At 51.0% G+C, this 18114-nt stretch overlaps 1 protein-coding gene across 1 annotated transcript in view; it reads left to right on the forward strand.

The window, feature by feature from the left end:
* The first annotated feature begins 297 nt into the window (after positions 1-297).
* The window catches only part of MGAM (maltase-glucoamylase), a 135109-nt gene continuing 117292 nt past the window's right edge, over positions 298-18114 (forward strand). Inside the window, exons 1-7 of the mRNA XM_038760646.1 lie at positions 298-415; positions 2060-2190; positions 5629-5749; positions 7582-7691; positions 9056-9207; positions 10709-10880; positions 13461-13560. Of these exons, the coding sequence (XP_038616574.1) occupies positions 298-415; positions 2060-2190; positions 5629-5749; positions 7582-7691; positions 9056-9207; positions 10709-10880; positions 13461-13560 (904 nt within the window). The remainder of the gene's footprint in view (positions 416-2059; positions 2191-5628; positions 5750-7581; positions 7692-9055; positions 9208-10708; positions 10881-13460; positions 13561-18114) is intronic.

An 18114-nucleotide genomic window follows, 5' to 3' on the forward strand; every position in this document is an offset into this window, starting at 1 on the left:
TGGTTCAGATCCCCACCCTCCTTCCTCCTTTCCTCCAATTTTCCCATGTCCACTTGGCCCTGTTTCAGGGTCTTGGTCTCCCGACTGACCACTGGGTCTGGGGGATGTGGTGGCCTAGCTCTGCCCCTGGGCAGGGGCTGGGTCTCTGTCATTTTTCTCCATGTTTGCGGTCAGCCGCTCTGGGTCAGTGTAACCGCCCACGGGCCCTGCAGCTGGGCTCCTGGGCTCGGCCCCACGGTCTGCGGGTGGCAGGTGGCCGGCTGTGTCCCTGAGGCCATGTCTCTGTGTTTTGTGTAGATGGCGAGGAAGAAATTCACCAACTTGGAAATCACCCTCATCATCCTCTTGGTTATCCTGTTTGCCATCTCCGTGGCCCTGATCGTCCTTCTGGCCACCAAGACATCGGGCGTTCAAGGTAACAGTCTGGAGGGGCTGCGCTGACCACCCCCTGGCCATGCTGGCCAAGGAACAGTCTGGTGGTCAGCCCCTATCCTGCTAGTACAGATGGCTGGCTGCAAATGGTCCCCCTTGGGCGGCTCATAGGAAGGCAGAGAGAACCAGTCCCAGTGGGTAATGATGATGGAGAGGAAGCCCTGGGGCCATGGCTCAGATGGGTGGAGGGGGAGGGGTGACAGGAGTTAATGATGGCAGGAAATGTGTCCCCACAGCCCCTCCGCCAACTTCCATGACTCAAGCTTCCTTGTGGCATCATACTCTTTCCTTCTCAGGTCTAGGCTGCTTCACAAATCTATGGTTGGCTAATCAATTAACTGGCTAATCAGCTGAACACCTACTGTGTGCACAAAGCTCTGTACTGTACACATGAGAGAGTACACATGATCCCTGCCCTCATGAAGCTGGCAGTCTACTGTGGCAGAGCACTAGACTTGCACCTGGGAGTGAACAGTAGATTTGGAGGCCTGGTCCCTGTTCTGGAGGAGCTTGCAGCGTAGCATGGCTTAAAAAAAAATTATGGTATTGGTTAAGCCCTTAACTATGTGCCAGACATTGTACTAAGCGCTGGGGTGGATACAGGCAGATTGGGTTGGACACAATCTCTGTCCCATGGGGGCGCACAGTCTCAATCCTCATTTTGCAGAAAAGGGAACTGAGGGCCAGAGAAGTGAAGTGACTTACCCAAGTTCACACAGCAGATAAGTGGCAGAGGTGGGATTAGAACCCATGACTTTCTGACTCCCAGCTCTGTGTTCTATCCAGCATGCCATGCTGCTTCTCATACCTACTTTATGCTCCAGGCAGGGAGATTGCACTACAGCTCTCTGACCAAGGCACCCATTCTCTGGCCTAACATAATAAACAATGATAATAATAAGGGTACTTGTTAAGTGCTTACTATGTGCCAAGCTCTGTTCTAAGCATTGGGGTAGATACAAGTTAATCAGGTCCCTGTCTCACATGGGGCTAACACTCTTAATCCCCATTTTGCAGATGAGGTAACTGAGAGGCCCAGAAAAGTGAAGTGACTTGCCCAAAGCCACCCAGCAGACATGTGGCGGAGCTGGGATTAAAACCCAGGTCCTTCAGAATCTTAGCCTCACACTCTATCCACTAAGCCATGCTGCTTTTGTATCTGCATTGCCTGGCCTGGAACCAATCAATCAATCAATCAATCATGGAACGACCTCATTGTACCGCCTCTTCACCCGTTCCTTCGAGGCCTCTGCGGATGGGAGGGCTGGGGCTGCCCACCACACCCTCTCCCCCTCCCTCCCACCTCCCCGGCTCCAGCCCATCATGCCCGTTCCCTCTCCCCTGTCACTTGCATGACGTCCTCTGGCCCACTGTTACTGGGGGCAGGAGAACCCCCATCCCATGTACCCACCCAAATCACCCCATGAGGCCCAAGGAGCCATGGGTTTGTGGACTTTCTGTTGAGCTTGGCACCTAGGTGGGCTGAGCTCGGTGTCAGCTAATGGGCAGTCCTTGCTGTAAACCACAGAAGGCTGGGGGAGGGCCAAGCCCTGGGGCTCAGAAAGGTAACCTCCTCCTTCTGCTCCTGCTCCTGCTCCTCCACCTCCTCCACTGCTTTTTTCTATAGACAACCCCAGCTCCACGGTGCCACCTACGCACCCTGGCTTCACCAGCACCACACCTGCACTGCCCCCGGACTGCCCCGCTGGAAGCCCGCTGGAACGGATAGACTGCATCCCCGACCAAGAGGCCACTCAGGTCTGAGAGAGTGATCAATCAATCAATGTCAGGGGTATTTATTGAACACTTATCAAGTGCTTAGGAGAGCTAACAGTGTGCTGTATGCAGAGCACTGGATTAAGTGCTTGGGTGAGTTTACAGTCTCTTATGGGCAGAGAACTGTACTGAGCGCTTGGGAGAGTCCAATAGCATTAGTATACCTGATCCTTGTCCTCAAGGAGCTCACAGTCTACTGTGTGCAGAGCACAGTACTAAGGGCTTGGAATTGATCCCTGCCATCAAGAGGCTTATGGGCTTCAAGGGTGGGACAGGGGGAAGAAGCAGGCACTAAAGTCTGTTATAGTTAGGAGGAAGGAATTGAGTGCATAAGAAGCTCAGATAGAAGTGTTAGAGCGGGTGAGGGCTGGGGAGAGAGGACCCAAGTACAGTGGTGAAATGACCTCAGTCTTTCTGGAAGAAGAACCATGCACTCTGCTAGGACTCCTAGCTCTGTCTGAGGAAGGACTGCCCTCCCCTCCATCCCCCACCCTCTGGCTACTGTAAAGTAATAGTCATAATCATCATAACCATAATGGTGGAATTTCTTAAGCACTTACTATGTGCTAACAACTGTGATGACCCCTGGAGCAGATGCAGGGTCATTAGACAGCTCCTGTCCCACATGGGGCTCACAGTCTAAGTGGGAGGGGGATGGGGAAACTGAGGGGCAGAAAAGAGAAGCGTTGTGCCCGACGTCATCCTGCAGGCAAATAGCAGAGCCAGGATTAGAATCGAGGTCCTCTGACTCCAAGGCCCATGCTCTTTCCTCTAGGCTGCGCTATTTCTGAGTCGTGGGTCCTTGGGCTGGACAGTTGCTATTGTCCTGCCAGAATTCCCAGAGCGGAAGGCAGCTGGGGAAGAGAGAGAGGGAGCATCAGCCTTTCCTCGTGGTGAATAGAACTGAGTGGGGAATCTCAAGTCTTGGCTTCCCTTCTTCCCTGACTTGGCCACCCTGAGGCTTGAAACTGCATGAGAAAAAGTCCAGTAGTATCTTGATTTGCCATAAAACGTGTCCCAGAATATCTCCTTATCAGGTTGTCAGGTTGTTTCCAGGCTGAACAGATTCTGTGACCGAGCTGACCCCTCACCATGACTGAAGGTCACACAGCCCAGTCAGCATCTGATAGACAATGAGCTGACATGGGATTCATTCATTCATTCAATTGTATTTATGCATTCATTCATTCAATCTTATTTATTGAGCACTTACTATGTGCAGAGCACTGTACTAAGTGCTTGGAAAGTACACTATAATCGTATTTGTTAAGCACTTACAATGTGCCAAGCACTGTTCTAAGCACTGAGGTAGGTACAAGTTAATCAGGTTGCACAGAGTCCCTGTCCCACATGTGGCTCAGAGTCTTAATCCCCATTTTACAGATGAGGTAACTGAGGCATAGAGAAATGAAGTGACTTGCCTAAGGTCACTGAGCAGACATGTGGCAGAGTGGGATTAGAACCCAGATCCTTCTGACTCCCAGGCCTGTGCTCTATCCACTAAGCCACTCTGAGATGGCAGGGACTGGGTCCCATCTGATGGTCTGCAGCCACCCTAGTAATTAGAGCAGTGCTTGGCACATACTAAGCACTCAGTGAATACCATCACCATTATTATTACCTCCCCAGTGCTTAGCACAGCACTTTGTACATAGGAAATGCTTAATCAATAATACTTTAATTATGAATATGTAATTTATATAGTTGGCCTTTGTGGGGTCCAGTTCTCCCAGCCATAGAGAAGGTTGGACAACCCTGCCTCTCTGGAAACCTTTAGTTTGGTCCGGAGCCTATGCCATGCTTCTGCCAGGCCTCGGAAGTCCAGGTGATCAGGGATCAGCCCACTGGGCTTGGCCATACGCTGCCCTTGTGCTGCCCAACCCAACAGCCTGGCATTTGAGCGGGTGAACTTCGACATAACCAAATCTCTCTGATAACAGGGTGTTTTATCACTGCTCTGTGAACCCTTAATAATTGTCTCCAATTGGGTGGTGACCCTGGAGGCTGACCTTTGAGTGCTTATCTTCCTGTTGCAAATTAATTGGGCTACAACCTTGACATTCCCGTAGGCTCTGGATGTTCCCATTTTCCTCATACTCCTTGAGTGCTGGAGTCTGGGAAGCTTGGGTCCTGACTTGGCATGTTCTTCAGAGGGACTGGGGTGAGCACAGGGCAGTGTAGTGGAGAGGGATTGGGAGCAAGAGACTCTGTGAGAGTGTGACTGAGGCACAGGCATGCTTTCAGTCCTCAGGGTACTTACAGTATAGAGACTCCCCTGAATGTGTGCAGTGCCCACTGACCCTGCCCCCTCTATCATGAACTCATCATCATCATCATCATCATCAATCGTATTTATTGAGCGCTTACTATGTGCAGAGCACTGTACTAAGTGCTTGGGAAGTACAAAATGGCAACATATAGAGACAGTCCCTACCCAACAGTGGGCTCACTGTCTAAAAGGGGGAGACAGAGAACAAAACCAAACATACTAACAAAATAAAATAAATAGAATAGATATGTACAAATAAAATAAATAAATAAATAAATAGAGTAAAAAATATGTACAAACATATATACATATATACAGGTGCTGTGGGGAAGGGAAGGAGGTAAGATGGTGGGATGGAGAGGGGGACAAGGGGGAGAGGAAGGAAGGGGCTCAGTCTGGGAAGGCCTCCTGGAGGAGGTGAGCTCTCACCTTGAAGGGAGGAAGAGAGCTAGCTTGGCAGATGGGCAGAGGGAGGGCATTCCAGTCCCGGGGGATGACGTGGGCCGGGGGTCGATGGCGGGACAGGCGAGAATGAGGTACGGTGAGGAGATCAGCGGTGGAGGAGCGGAGGGTGCGGACTGGGCTGTAGAAGGAGAGAAGGGAGGTGAGGTAGGAGGGGGCGAGGTGATGGACAGCCTTGAAGCCCAGGGTGAGGAGTTTCTGCCTGATGCGCAGATTGATTGGTAGCCACTGGAGACTGCCCATGACACCCCAGTCCACTCTGCCATGAGCTGAATGTGATGCCAGTGTCCTCTCTGCTGTGAACTACCCATGATGCCCTGTCCCCTCTGCAGCAGGCTACCAGCTATGTCCCCATCTTCTCCACAATGAGTTTCTTGTGATGCCCTGGCCCTTCTGCCATGAGCTGCCTGCAGTGGGCTCAGCCTTAGTCGCAGAGGTGCCACTCCCTGGTGGCGGGGGGGTCTGGCTGGGTTTCAGGCCCACGAGCACTTGGCATCATCAGTGGCAGCTGTGACCCCCGCCCCTCCCCCCATACAGAGCCCCGCTAATTCTTAGCCTTTTCCAGTAGCGATAACACCCAGAGGGAGCCCAGAGTGGTGGAGGCTAGTGGAATGGGTGGGCTCCTCTCTGGTCTATCCATCCATCTGTCTGTCCGTCTGCCTAATGCAGCTTCTCTACTGATGTTCTAGGCGAAGTGTAATCAGCGAGGCTGTTGCTGGAGTCCACAGGGGGGCCCCAAAGTGCCTCCATGTTTCTTCTCCAGGAATCACGGCTACAGGGTGGACGGAGGCCTGACTAACAACACCGCAGGTGTGGACATTGGCTGGCGAATTGGGGGGTTGGGCACTGAGGGATCCTGGAGTGTGTCTTGGGGTGTGATCGATCCCAGGACGGGTCTGGGTCAGTACTCACCATTTCTGGAAGGGGTCTAGGTGGGTACTGACCGATTCCCAGAGTGGGCCAGGGGGCCGTGTTTGATCCTGGGCCACACTGGGTGGGCACTGACCAAATCCAGGATGGGTCTGGGTGGGTGCTGACTCTCCCTGAGTGGATCTGAGTGGACACTGACTAGTCCCAGGGCGGGTATGGGTGGGCACTGACTGTTCCTGTGGCAGGTAGAGGCACTGATTGGTTCCAAGGAAGGTTTTGGGGGCACTGACCAGTCCTGAGTAGGGCCTGGGGATGCACTGACTGGTCCCAGGAAAATCTGTGGGTGCTGATCATTCCCTGAGTGGGTCTGGGAGTCATTGACCAGTCCTGTGGCAGGCTTGGAGGTCATTGCCTGTTCCCGGGATGGGTGTGAGGGACACTGACTGTTCTCAGGGCAGATGAGGGAGCTGATCAGTCCCAGGGAAGGTTCAAGGGGCACTGACCAGTCTTGGGGGCCACTGCCTTTTCCCGGGGTGTGTCTGGAGCGCCCTGACTATTCTCGGGGCATGTGGGGACACTCATTCGTCCCAGGAAAAGTCTGGAGGACACTGACTGGTCCTGGGGTGGGTATAGTGAACACTGCCTTTTCCTGGGGTGAGTCTGTGGGCCACTGACCATTCCCTGGGTGGGTCTGGGGAACACTGTTCTCAGGATACTAGGGGCACTGATTGATCCCGGGGAAGGTTCTGGGGGCTCAGGCCAGTCCTGGGACATGTCTGGAGACTACTACCTGCTCCCAGGACAGGTCTGGAGGGCATTGACTGTTCTCAGGGTGGGTGGCAGTGCCGATCAATCCCAGGAAAGCATGGGCCAGGCCTAGGGCATTGCTGGAGGCACGGACCTGCCCTCGGGCATTGATGGTGGGGGATGAGCAGTCCCATTGTGGATTGAGGCTCTGCACCATGGAACTTTAGTCCCCAGTGGCCCAGAGTGTAATATGCTGATGGCTTGGGCCTGATGCTGGGATGACTTGGACGTGGTGCTAGCTCAGCCTCAGCCTGATTTTGTTCACCCCGACCTGCCTTCACGGCGTTGTACCTGGCTACTCTTCTGAATCCCTTTGGAGGAAGGTGCTAACTGGTCCTCGTCCACAGTGCTCTTGGGGACTCATCCACAGTGTTCATCATGGATCTATGAGCGGGAATAATAATAATGATGGCATTTCTTAAGTGCTTACTATGTGCGAATCACTGTTCTAAACGCTGGGGAGGTTACAAGGTGATCAGATTGTCCCACATGGGGCTCGCAGTCTTAATCCCCATTTTACAGATGAGGTACCTGAGGCCCAGAGAAGTTAAGTAACTTGCCCAAAGTCACACAGCTGACAAGTGGCAGAGCCGGGATTAGAACCCATGACCTCTGGCTCCCAAGCCCGTGCTCTTTCCACTGAGCCACACTGCTTCTCAGTGATGGGGAATGATGTACCCCACCCCTATCGCCACAATCAAAGTGAAGGCTCTACCTTCCTGGAAGTACCAATTTTATTATTTGCTTTTGTGTGTCGATTCCCCTTGAGAATTTTTCACACTTCAAACAATAGTGAAGGAAGAGATCTTGGAAATGAATGTTCCAGGGCCTGCTTCCCAATGTGAGTGGCCAGCAGGAAGCAGCCAGGTATGGGAATGAACAATCCAGGGTCCGTACCCTGCGGGGAGTGGCTAGCAGAAAGCAGCCGGGCACAAGGAACCTGGTTGGTTGTTTCTCCCACCCAGGGTTTTCTGCGAGGCTCAGGCGGCTGCCATCGCCATCCCTGTTCGGAAATGACGTCAGCATTGTCCTCCTCACAGCCGAGAAGCAGACAGCGAATCGATTCCACTTCAAGGTTTGTTTGGGCATCCGGGTCCACGCCCTGCACTTCCCACGAACCCAGAGACAGATCATGTACAGTTACGCCTGAAGCTGGAGGGTTCGGAAGAGAGTGGGCCCAAAGCGAGGACCAGGATGATCTGTTCTGAAATGTGCCCTGTGCCCTGTGCCCTGTGCCCTGTTCCTGCTTGGGTCCTGAGCCATGAGGGTCCCCATCTGGATCTTTGCCTGGATTCAGTTCTTTGGAGACGTGGGTTGTATGGGGCCTTAGCCCTGGGGTCCTGGGCCATGCAAAACAACCAACTCCAGACAAGGTTTGCCCATGTGGCTTTGCTCATCCTTGCTGTCTCCTGAGCTGCCTGCTCAGTGGCCTTCCTCATGGCCCTGTGACCCTATTATCCAATAGCAGTGTTCTTGGGGGAGGGCCAACAGGCTCTTTAGACTGCTGAGCACTTTTGGGCTGCTTGGCACTGGCTTCTCCATCTTTCTCTCCAATCAATCAGTTAATCAATAACCAATCCAGGCCAATGTCTGCCTGCCTCCACATGCCTCCCATGGCTTGGCCAGGATGGCTGTCCCTCAGGGACTCCCCTGTGATCCTGGTTCTAGGCTGCCTCTTGTTTGCCACTTTAGGAGCCCAGGTGTCCCCCTCCCTTGCTCACCCCTGCCCCATCCTTCCCGGTCCCCAGTGACAAGCAGCTGGGAGGAGCCCATCGAGGAGGCACTGGCCAAAGCAAGAGGGAACCTGAGCGACTGCTCCATTCTTTTCCATATGCATGTCTGAAGTGGTGGGGACTGCCCTCTGCAGTGTGGGCACCGAGTGGCTGACCCCTAGACACACCCCCAGCAGTCTCCCGCCACGTGCCTGACAAAGCTGTGGACGTGGGTCAGGCACTGTGCTTCCCCTGGCCTCCACCGCGGTAGGGCCACCTGCCTTTCAGGCTACCATCTCCTGGAGGTGGCAAGTGCCTGTGCATGTGGCTCTCCCCCCAGCTCCTCCCCAACCCCCACCTGGAGTTCCCTCTCTCTGCACAATGGGCAACCACTATTCTCCCCATCTTCAAAGGCCTTCTGAGATCACATCTCCACCTGGAGGCTTTCTCTGATTGACCTCTCCACTTCCCACTTTATATTCCTGCTCCCAGCTCTTTGGCCATGCTTCCCCGCTCAAGCTTGTATCACCACAGCCCTTGCTGCAGTCCCCACCTCAGTCCCGGCCACAGCACACAGGCCCCACTGCAGTCCACAGCCCCCTACTGCAGGTGCAGGCCCTGCTGCAGCTCCCACCGCAGCATGCAGGCCCTGTGTCCTTGGCCTCAGGGGTCTCACCGGTGGTGGCCCTGGTGAAATCCCCCACTCTCTTCTCCTTCCCCCGGGCAGATCACAGACCCCAGTGCGATGAGGTTTGAAGTCCCCCATGAGCGCATCAGACTGTCTGATGGAAATGCCACTTCCGCCGCGAACTATGTCGTCGAGGTCACGGAGTGGCCGTTCAGCCTCCGACTGAAGAGGAGGAGCAACGACCGTGTGTTGTAAGCCTGCTTTCCTCTGCCATCTGCACCCTGCCAGGGTGGGGAGGGGTGCGGGGGAGATGTGGCCCCGGACCTGGCCCCATACCTGGCCCTGTATCTGGCCTCATATCTGGCCCTGTAAGTGCCTTCTATCTGGCCACCCTGAGAGCTCACTCACCCAGGGGGCAAGAAGAAAACAGAGCAGTTTTCCACCCAATGAGGGTGGCAAAGCAGAGCCCCTACTGAGCATTCATTCATTCATTCATTCATTCAGTCGTATTTATTCATCATCATCAATCGTATTTATTGAGTGCTTACTATGTGCAGAGCACTGTACTAAGCGCTTGGGAAGTACAAATTGGCAACATATAGAGACAGTCCCTACCCATCAGTGGGCTCACAGTCTAAAAGGGGGAGACAGAGAACAAAACCAAACATACTAACAAAATAAAATAAATAGAATAGATATGTACAAATAAATTAAATAAATAAATAGAGTAAAAAAAATATGTACAAACATATATACATATATACAGGTGCTGTGGGGAAGGGAGGGAGGTAAGATGGGGGGATGGAGGGGGGACGAGGGGGAGAGGAAGGAAGGGGCTCAGTCTGGGAAGGCCTCCTGGAGGAGGTGAGCTCTCAGCAGGGCCTTGAAGGGAGGAAGAGAGCTAGCTTGGCAGATGGGCAGAGGGAGGGCATTCCAGGCCCGGGGGATGACGTGGGCCGGGGGTCGATGGCGGGACAGGCGAGAGCGAGGTACGGTGAGGAGATCAACGGTGAGGAGCGGAGGGTGCGAACTGGGCTGTAGAAGGAGAGAAGGGAGGTGAGGTAGGAGGGGGCGAGGTGATGGAGAGCCTTGAAGCCCAGGGTGAGGAGTTTCTGCCTGATGCGCAGATTGATTGGTAGCCACTGGAGATTTTTGAAGAGGGGAGTGATATGCCCAGAGTGTTTCTGGACAAAGATAATCCGGGCAGCAGCATGAAGTATGGATTGAAGTGGAGAGAGACACGAGGATGGGAGATCAGAGAGAAGGTTGATGCAGTAGTCCAGACGGGATCGCTTACTGTGTGCAGAGCACTGTACTAAGCGCTTGGGAAGTACAAGTTGGCAACATATAGAGACAGTCCCTACCCAACAGTGGGCTCACAGTCTAAAAGGGGGAGATAGAGAACAAAACAAAACATATTAACAAAATAAAATGAATAGAATAAATATGTACAAATAAAATAAATAAATAGAGTAATAAATACGTACAAACATATATACATATATACAGGTGCTGTGGGGAGGGGAAGGAGGTAAGTTGGAGGGGGAGAGGAAGGAAGGGGCTCAGTCTGGGAAGGCCTCCTGGAGGAGGTGAGCTCTCAGTAGGGCCTTGAAGGGAGGAAGAGAGCTAGCTTGGTGGATGTGCGGAGGGAAGGCAACTGAGAAACCTCTCCTGCAGCTTTGAGAGGTTGTTCCCCATAGCTCTTCTGCAGTTCTGAGACACTGTTCCGTGTGTGTGTTTGCGTGTGCGCAGGCTGGACACAAGCATTGGGCCTCTGCAGTACGCCAACCAGTTCCTGCAGCTGTCCACCCGCCTTCCCAGTCCCAATATATATGGCTTTGGGGAGCACGTGCACCGGCAATACCGGCATGACCTGGACTGGAAGACGTGGCCCATCTTTCCCCGTGACACCTTTCCCACTGGGGTATGTATCTAGCTCAGGGTGGGCAGCAGCCCCAAGCTTAGCTCGGCATGGACAGTGGCCCTAGGTCTAGTTCGGCATGGACAGTGACCCTAAAGCTCCCTGGTCACCACCCCTGCCCACACACTTTCTCTCTCTGTCTCTCTCTCTCTCCCCCCACCCCCACATCCCCCCGTCCAGAGGAAGGGCAAGTTGCTGCTCCAGTTCCCCTGACATCCTCGAGCCTCAGGGTCAGGGGGAGCCTGGAAGACTTTATCTTGCTTCCACAGCAAAGCTCTGCATGTCTGCTCTCAGACTTCACGAGCAGCTGAGGTTGATGATAGTAATAATGATAATAGTAGAGAAGAAGCAGCAGCATAGCTCAGTGGAAAGAGCACGGGCTTTGGAGTCAGAGGACATGGGTTCAAATACTGGCTCCGCCAACTGTCAGCTGTGTGACTTTGGGCAAGTCACTTAACTTCTCTGTGCCTCAGTTACCTCATCTGTAAAATGGGGATTAAAAAATGTAAGCCCCCCGTGGGACAACCTGATCACCTTGTAACTTCCCCAGTGCTTAGAGCAGTGCTTTGCACATAGTAAGCACTTAACAAATACTATCATCATTATTATTAGTATTAGTATTAAAAATATTTGTACGTGCATGCTTACTGTGTACCATGATGCTCCAGGAGCAGTTGAGTTTGTTGATAATAGTGGTAGAGCCGGGATTAGAACGCAGCTGACCGCATTTCCCCAGGCCTAGCCAGTGGGAAGGAGGAAACCCCTTTAATGCCCTCCATCCAAGTGGTCCGATGTTTGTGGTCCTTCAGAACCTTGAGGAAACAGGCAAATTTGGACCGCTGAAGGGAAATGAGATGTCTTGGGCCCCTGGCCGGTGTGGTGTCCCAGTGTTCTCTGGATTCCAATGGATTGTCTGGGGCTGCCAGGCCCTGGGAGGGGCTGCCTCATGCGGGCCTTTCTAGGGCTGGAGAGGGGGCTTCCTGCAGGGATGATGGGGACGGGGGTGGGGTGGGGTTGCAAGTGACTGTTATTATAACAGAGGGAGCAGCCTGGTTTAGAGGCCTGAAGGTCAGTGTTTTCAGAGTCTTCAGAGTGAAGGAGTAGACTTGGAGAGGAAGCTAGGATCTGGAGTGTGAGTTCTGGATCTTAGGCAGAGGCGATTTGAATGGGCCTAGCCACCCTGCAGATGGAGTCCCCTCACATCACTGAGCCTCACTAATGATCTCTGCCCATGTAGAGCTGGCACAGTTCTCATTTCTCTCTTCCTTCCCTGGTCCCAGCACAGGACCAACATGTATGGGGCTCATACATCCCTTCTCTGCCAGACAGTGTCTCCTCGGCAGTGATTCCTGGGCAGTGGTTCACAGGCAATGGCTCCCGGACATTGACTCTCGAGCAGTAGCTCCCGGACAATGGTTCCCAGGCAGTGGTTCCCAGGCACTAGCTCCCAAGGTTTGGCTCCCAGGCAGTGGCTACAATAATAATAATAATAATGAGGGTATTTGTTAAGCGCTTACTATGTGCCAAACTCTGTTCCAAGCACTGAGGTAGATACAAGGTTATCAGGTTGTCCCACATGGGCTCACAGTCTTAGTCCCCATTTTACAGATGAGGTAATTGAGGCACAGAGAAGTGAAGTGACTTGGCCAAAGTCACACAACTGACAAGTGGCAGAGCCCAGATTCAAACACATTCTCTCTGACTCCCAAGCCCATGCTCTATCCACTAAGCCACACTGCTTCTCTTAAATAATGGTATTCGTTAAGTGCTTGCTATGTGCCAAGTACTGTTATAAGTGCTGGGGTAGATACAAGGTAATCAGGTTGTCCCACAAGGGACTCCCAGTCTTAATCCCCATTTTCCAGATGAGGTAACTGAGGCACAGAGAAATTAAGTAACTTGCCCAGAGTCAGACAGCTGACAAGTGGCAGAGCTGGGATTAGAACCCACGACCTCTGACCCCCACACTCAGGCTCTTTCCATTAAGCCTTCATTAAGTCTTCTAGACTGTGAGCCCGTTGTTGGGTAAGGACCGTCTCTATATGTTGCCAACTTGTACTTCCCAAGTGCTTAGTACAGTGCTTTGCACACAGTAAGTGCTCAGTAAATGCGATTGAATGAATGAATGAATTAAGCCACACTGCTTCTTGGGCAGTGGCTCCTTGGCAGTGTTGTTGTTTTTTTAATGGAACTTATTATGCGCTTATTATGTGCCAGACACTGGACTAAGCTCTGGGATAGATACAAGATAATAGGGATGGACACTGTCCTTGTCCCACACGGGGCTCACAGTCTAAATCCCCATTTTACAGATGATAGAACTGAAGTATCGTGAAGTGACTTGCCCAGGGTCACACAGCAGACAAGTGGTGAAGCTGCGATTAGAACCCAGGTCCTTTTGACTTCCAGGCCGGTGCTCTCTCCACTAGGCCACAGCCTGAGTTCTATCCACTGGGTGACACTCCTTCCCAGGCAGTGGTTGCCAGGCAGTAGCTCCTTCACCAGCCCTGCCAGGGCCCAGAGCTCCAGGACTCTCAAGAAGGTGCGAACTGGAAACTCACTGGTTTTGTTTCCCAATACCAGGATGTGAAGAACCTATATGGGGCTCACACGTTCTTCCTGTGCCTGGAAGATAACACTGGAAATTCCTTCGGGGTGTTCCTCCTCAACAGCAATGCCATGGGTGAGATGCTCCTCCCTCCTTCCTCCTCCCCATGCACTCCTCCATCCCTCCCATTCCCCTCTTCTCCTGCTCTCCCTTCTCCCTCTCATGCTCCTCCCCTTCTTCCTCCCCTTTTTCCTCCCCACACTCTCCTTCTCCCCCTTCATTCTCCCCCATTCTCCTCCACCACTTTATCCTCCTTCTCCTCCCCCTTTTCCTTCTCCTCCTTCCCCTCCCCCCTTCCCTTGTCCTCCTCCTCCTCCTCCTTCTCCTTCTCTCTAATAATTCTAATTGCAGTATTTGTTAAGAGCTCTGAGCCAAGCCTGGTACTAAGCACTGGGGTAGACACAAGATTATCAGGTCTGACACAGCCCCTTACCCACACGGGGCTCATAGTCTAGGCTGGAAGGAGAACGGATATTTTATCCCCATTTTATCAATCAATCAATGGTATTCATTTATTTTTTATTGTTATGTGATTAAGCGCTTACTGTGGGCAGAGTAAGTGCTAGGGAAAGTAGTACACACAGTTAGTAGATGCAATACCTACCCATGAGAATACTTAGAGTCAAAAAGGGAGACAGGCATTAAAATAGATTAGGAATGGGGAAATAGTAGAGTAGAAGGATATTTGCATAAGTATTGTGGGGCTGGGGTGAATATCAAAGTGCCAAAGTGCTATGCATCCATATGCATAGTTGACCCAGAGGGGAGGGCAGATAGGGGAAATGCAGGGCATACTCTGGGAAGGCCTATTGAAGGAAGTGTGACTTTAGGAGGGTTTATAGGTGGGGAGAGAGTGGAGGACTTTTGTAGATGACTTTTGTATATATAATTGAGGCACAGAGATGTTAAGTGGTTAACCTAAGATCACACACCAGACTAGTGGCAGAAATGAGATTAGAAACCAGGTCCTGTGATCAATCAGTTAATCAGATGTATTCATTGAGCACTTGTGTCAGAGCACTGGACTAAGCACTTGGGAGAATACAGTATAACACAGTTGGTAGACACATTTGCTATCCACAGCAAGCTTTGTCAGTCAGTCAATTAATCATATTTATTGAGCACATCTAGCAGCGTGGCTCAGTGGAAAGAGCACGGGCTTGGGAGTCAGAGGTCATGGGTTCTAATCCCGACTCTGCCACATGTCTGCTGTTGGACCTTGGGCAAGTCACTTAACTTCTCTGAGCTTCAGTTACCTCATCTGTAAAATGGGGATGAAGACTGAGCCCCACGCGGGACAACCTGATCACCTGGTATCCCCCCAGCACTTAGAACAGTACTTCACACTTAGTAAGCACTTAACAAATGCCATCATTATTACTGTAATTACTAAGTGCTTGGAAGAGTAGAATATAACAATAAACAGACACACCCCCTGCCCACAATGAGCTTACCAGTGCTCTGCACACAGTAAGTGCTCAATAAATATGATTGATTGATTAATATAAAAAAATAAATTATAGATATGTACATCAGTGCTATGGGGCTGTGAGGGGGGATGAATAAAGGGAGCAAGTCAGGGTGATGCAGAAGGGAGTGAGAGAAGATGAAAAGAGGATTTAGGGAAGATCTCTTAGAGGAGATATGCCTTCAGTAAGGCTTTGAAGTGGGGTAGAGTAAATTTTCTGTCAGATTTGAGGAGGGAGGACATTCCAAGCCAGAGGCAGGATGTGGGCAGAGGTCCACGAGATAGACAACCTTACAGTCTAGATGGGGCGACAGAAATTAATGTAAATAAATTCATTCATTCAGTCAGTCATATTTATTGAGCACTTACTTTGTGCAGAGCACTGTACTAAGCGCTGGAAAGTACAATTCAGCAACAGATAGAGACAATCCCTACCCAACAGCGGGCTCACAGTCTAGAAGGGAGAAACAGACAACAAAACTAAACAAGTAGACAGGCATCAATACCATCAAAACATGACTCGTGGCTCAGTGGAAAGAGCACAGGCTTTGGAGTCAGAGGTCACGGGTTCAAATCCTGGCTCCGCCAATTGTCAGCTGTGTGACTTTGGGCAAGTCACTGCACTTCTCTGGGCCTCAGTTCCCTCATCTGTAAAATGGGGGTTAAAACTGTGAGCCCCCCGTGGGACAACCTGATCACCCTGTAACCTCCCCAGCGCTTAGAGCAGTGCTTGGCACATAGTAAGCACTTAATAAATGCCATTATTATTATGACAGCAGAGACACACTGAGGCTCATGAGGGACAAATAAGAAAAAAGAACATCGAGGCTTACACATCATTCAGTGTGGCTACTCTCCCCAGAAATTCCTCGTAAGTGAGGGAACCGCTTTCCCAGAACAAAGACACGTGTTTTGCGACTTTTTCAGGGAGTTTGCCCATCACCACCTGGGTCTGGTCAGAGATCTGCTGGCCCGTATGGCTGTGTATTTAAGTGCTGCAGGACTGAAGAAGGGGTGAATAAAGAGTGCAAGATACAAGTGCAAGAGTGACATAGAAGGGAGTGGGTAAGAGAAAAATGAGGGCATAGTAGGCAAAGGCCTACTGGCAGAGATGTGCTTTTAATAAATATTTGAAAGTGGAGAGAGTGATCATCTGTTGGATATGAAGAAGGAAGGCATTCCAGAGGCAGGGCATGGACAAGGTGTTGGCGTCGAGAGAGGCGAGGTCGAGGTACAGTGAGTAGGTTGGCATTAGAGTGAAGTGTGTGGACTGGGCTGTAGTAGGAGAATAGCAAGGTACAGTAGGAGGGGACAAGGTGATTGAATGCCTTAAAGCTGATGGTAAGGAATTTCTGTTTGATATGGATGTGGATGAGCAACCACTGGAGGTTCTTGAGGAGTGGGGAAACATGGCCTGAACATTTTTGCAGAAGAATGATGTGGGCAGCAGAGTGAAGTATGGACTGGAGTGGGGAGAGACAGGAAGCTGAGAGGTCAGCAAGGAGGATGGTGCAGTAGTCAAGGTGGGAGAGGATAAGTTCTCAAATTTACATGGTAGCAATTCGAATGGAGAGGATGTTGTGAATGTTGAATCTCCAGGATTTGTTGACAGGTTGAATATGTAGGTCAAATGAAAGAAATGAGTCAAGAAAAATGTCAAGTTTGTGGGCTTGTCAGACAGGGAGGATGCTGGTGCTGTCTACAGTGAGACAGCTTGGCTCAGTGGAAAGAGTGTGGGCTTTGGAGTCAGAGGTCATGGGTTCAAATCCTAACTCCGCCAATTGTCAGCTGTGTGGCTTTGGGCAACTCACTTAACTTCTCTGGGCCTCAATTCACTCATCTGTAAAATAGGGATTAAGACTGTAAGCCCCCCGTGGGACAACCGGATCACTTTATAACCTCCCCAGTGCTTAGAACAGTGCTTTGCACATAGTAAGCACTAATACATGCCATTATTATTATTATTATTATTATTATTATTATCATTACAGTGACAGAAAAGTCATGGGGAGGGCAGGGTTTGGGTATAGATATGATGAGTTCTATTTTGGACATGGTAAGTTTGAGGTGTCAGTAGAACATTCAAGTAGAGATATTCTGGAGGAAGGAGGAAATAAGAGACTGCAGGGAAGGAGAGAGATCAGAGCTGGTGATGTAGATTTGAAGCCATAGGAGCAAATGAGTTCTCCATGGGCGTGAGTGTAGATGGAAAATAGATGATGACTTAGAACTGAGTCTTGAGGGACTCCTACATTTAGGGAATGGAAGGAAGAGGAGGAGCCCACGAAAGAAACTGAGGAAAAAAACAACATGGAATGAATGACCAGATAGATAGGCAGAGAACCTGGAGAGGAGAGTGTCAGTGAAGCCAAGGTTGGAGAAGGGGGTGGTTGACACTGTCAAAGGCAGCTGAGGAAGTCATGGAGGGTTAGGATGGAATGGAGGCCATTGAATTTGGCAAGGTCATTGGTGACTTTTGAGAGGCAGTTTTGGTGGAGTGAAGTGGGTGTAATCCAGTTTGGAGGAGTAAAGGATACAATTGGAGGAGAGGATGTGGAAGCAGCCAGCGTAGACAACTTGCTCAAGGAGTTTGGAGAGAAATGGTAAGGGAAAACTCCCAGGCCTCTGCTTTTTGCAGTAGGCCACAATGCTTCCCTCTTCCTCTTTGCTTCTTCCACCTCCTCTCTGCCTTTTATGAATCCTGTGCCTCCTCAATCAGTCAGACAATAGTTTTTATTGAGTGCTTACTGTCCTAAGGGCTTGGGAAAGAACAACAGAGTTGGGAGAAGCAATCCCTGCTCACAAGGAATTTTCAGTCTTCAGGGGGTGGCAGACATCAAAATAAATTGCAGATAGGGGAAATAGTAGAGTATAAGTATATGGACATAAATGTTGCGGGGCTGGGTGAGTATCCAAGCGCTTAAGAGGTTCACAGCCAAGTACATTGGTGATGCAGAAGGGAGGGTGGGTAGGGGAAATGAGGTCTTAGGGAACGCCTCTTAGAGGAGATGAGATTTTAGGAAGATTTTGAAGGTGGTAAGCATGATTGACTGTCAGATATGAAGGGGGAGGGAGTTCCAGGTCCAGGGGAGAATATGGGCAAGGCTCAGTGGTGAGATAGATGAGATCAAGGTATAGAGAGTAGGTGGTGTTTCTGGAAT

The sequence above is a fragment of the Tachyglossus aculeatus genome, chromosome 2 (assembly GCF_015852505.1).
Source record: "Tachyglossus aculeatus isolate mTacAcu1 chromosome 2, mTacAcu1.pri, whole genome shotgun sequence".
Taxonomy (NCBI): domain Eukaryota; kingdom Metazoa; phylum Chordata; class Mammalia; order Monotremata; family Tachyglossidae; genus Tachyglossus; species Tachyglossus aculeatus.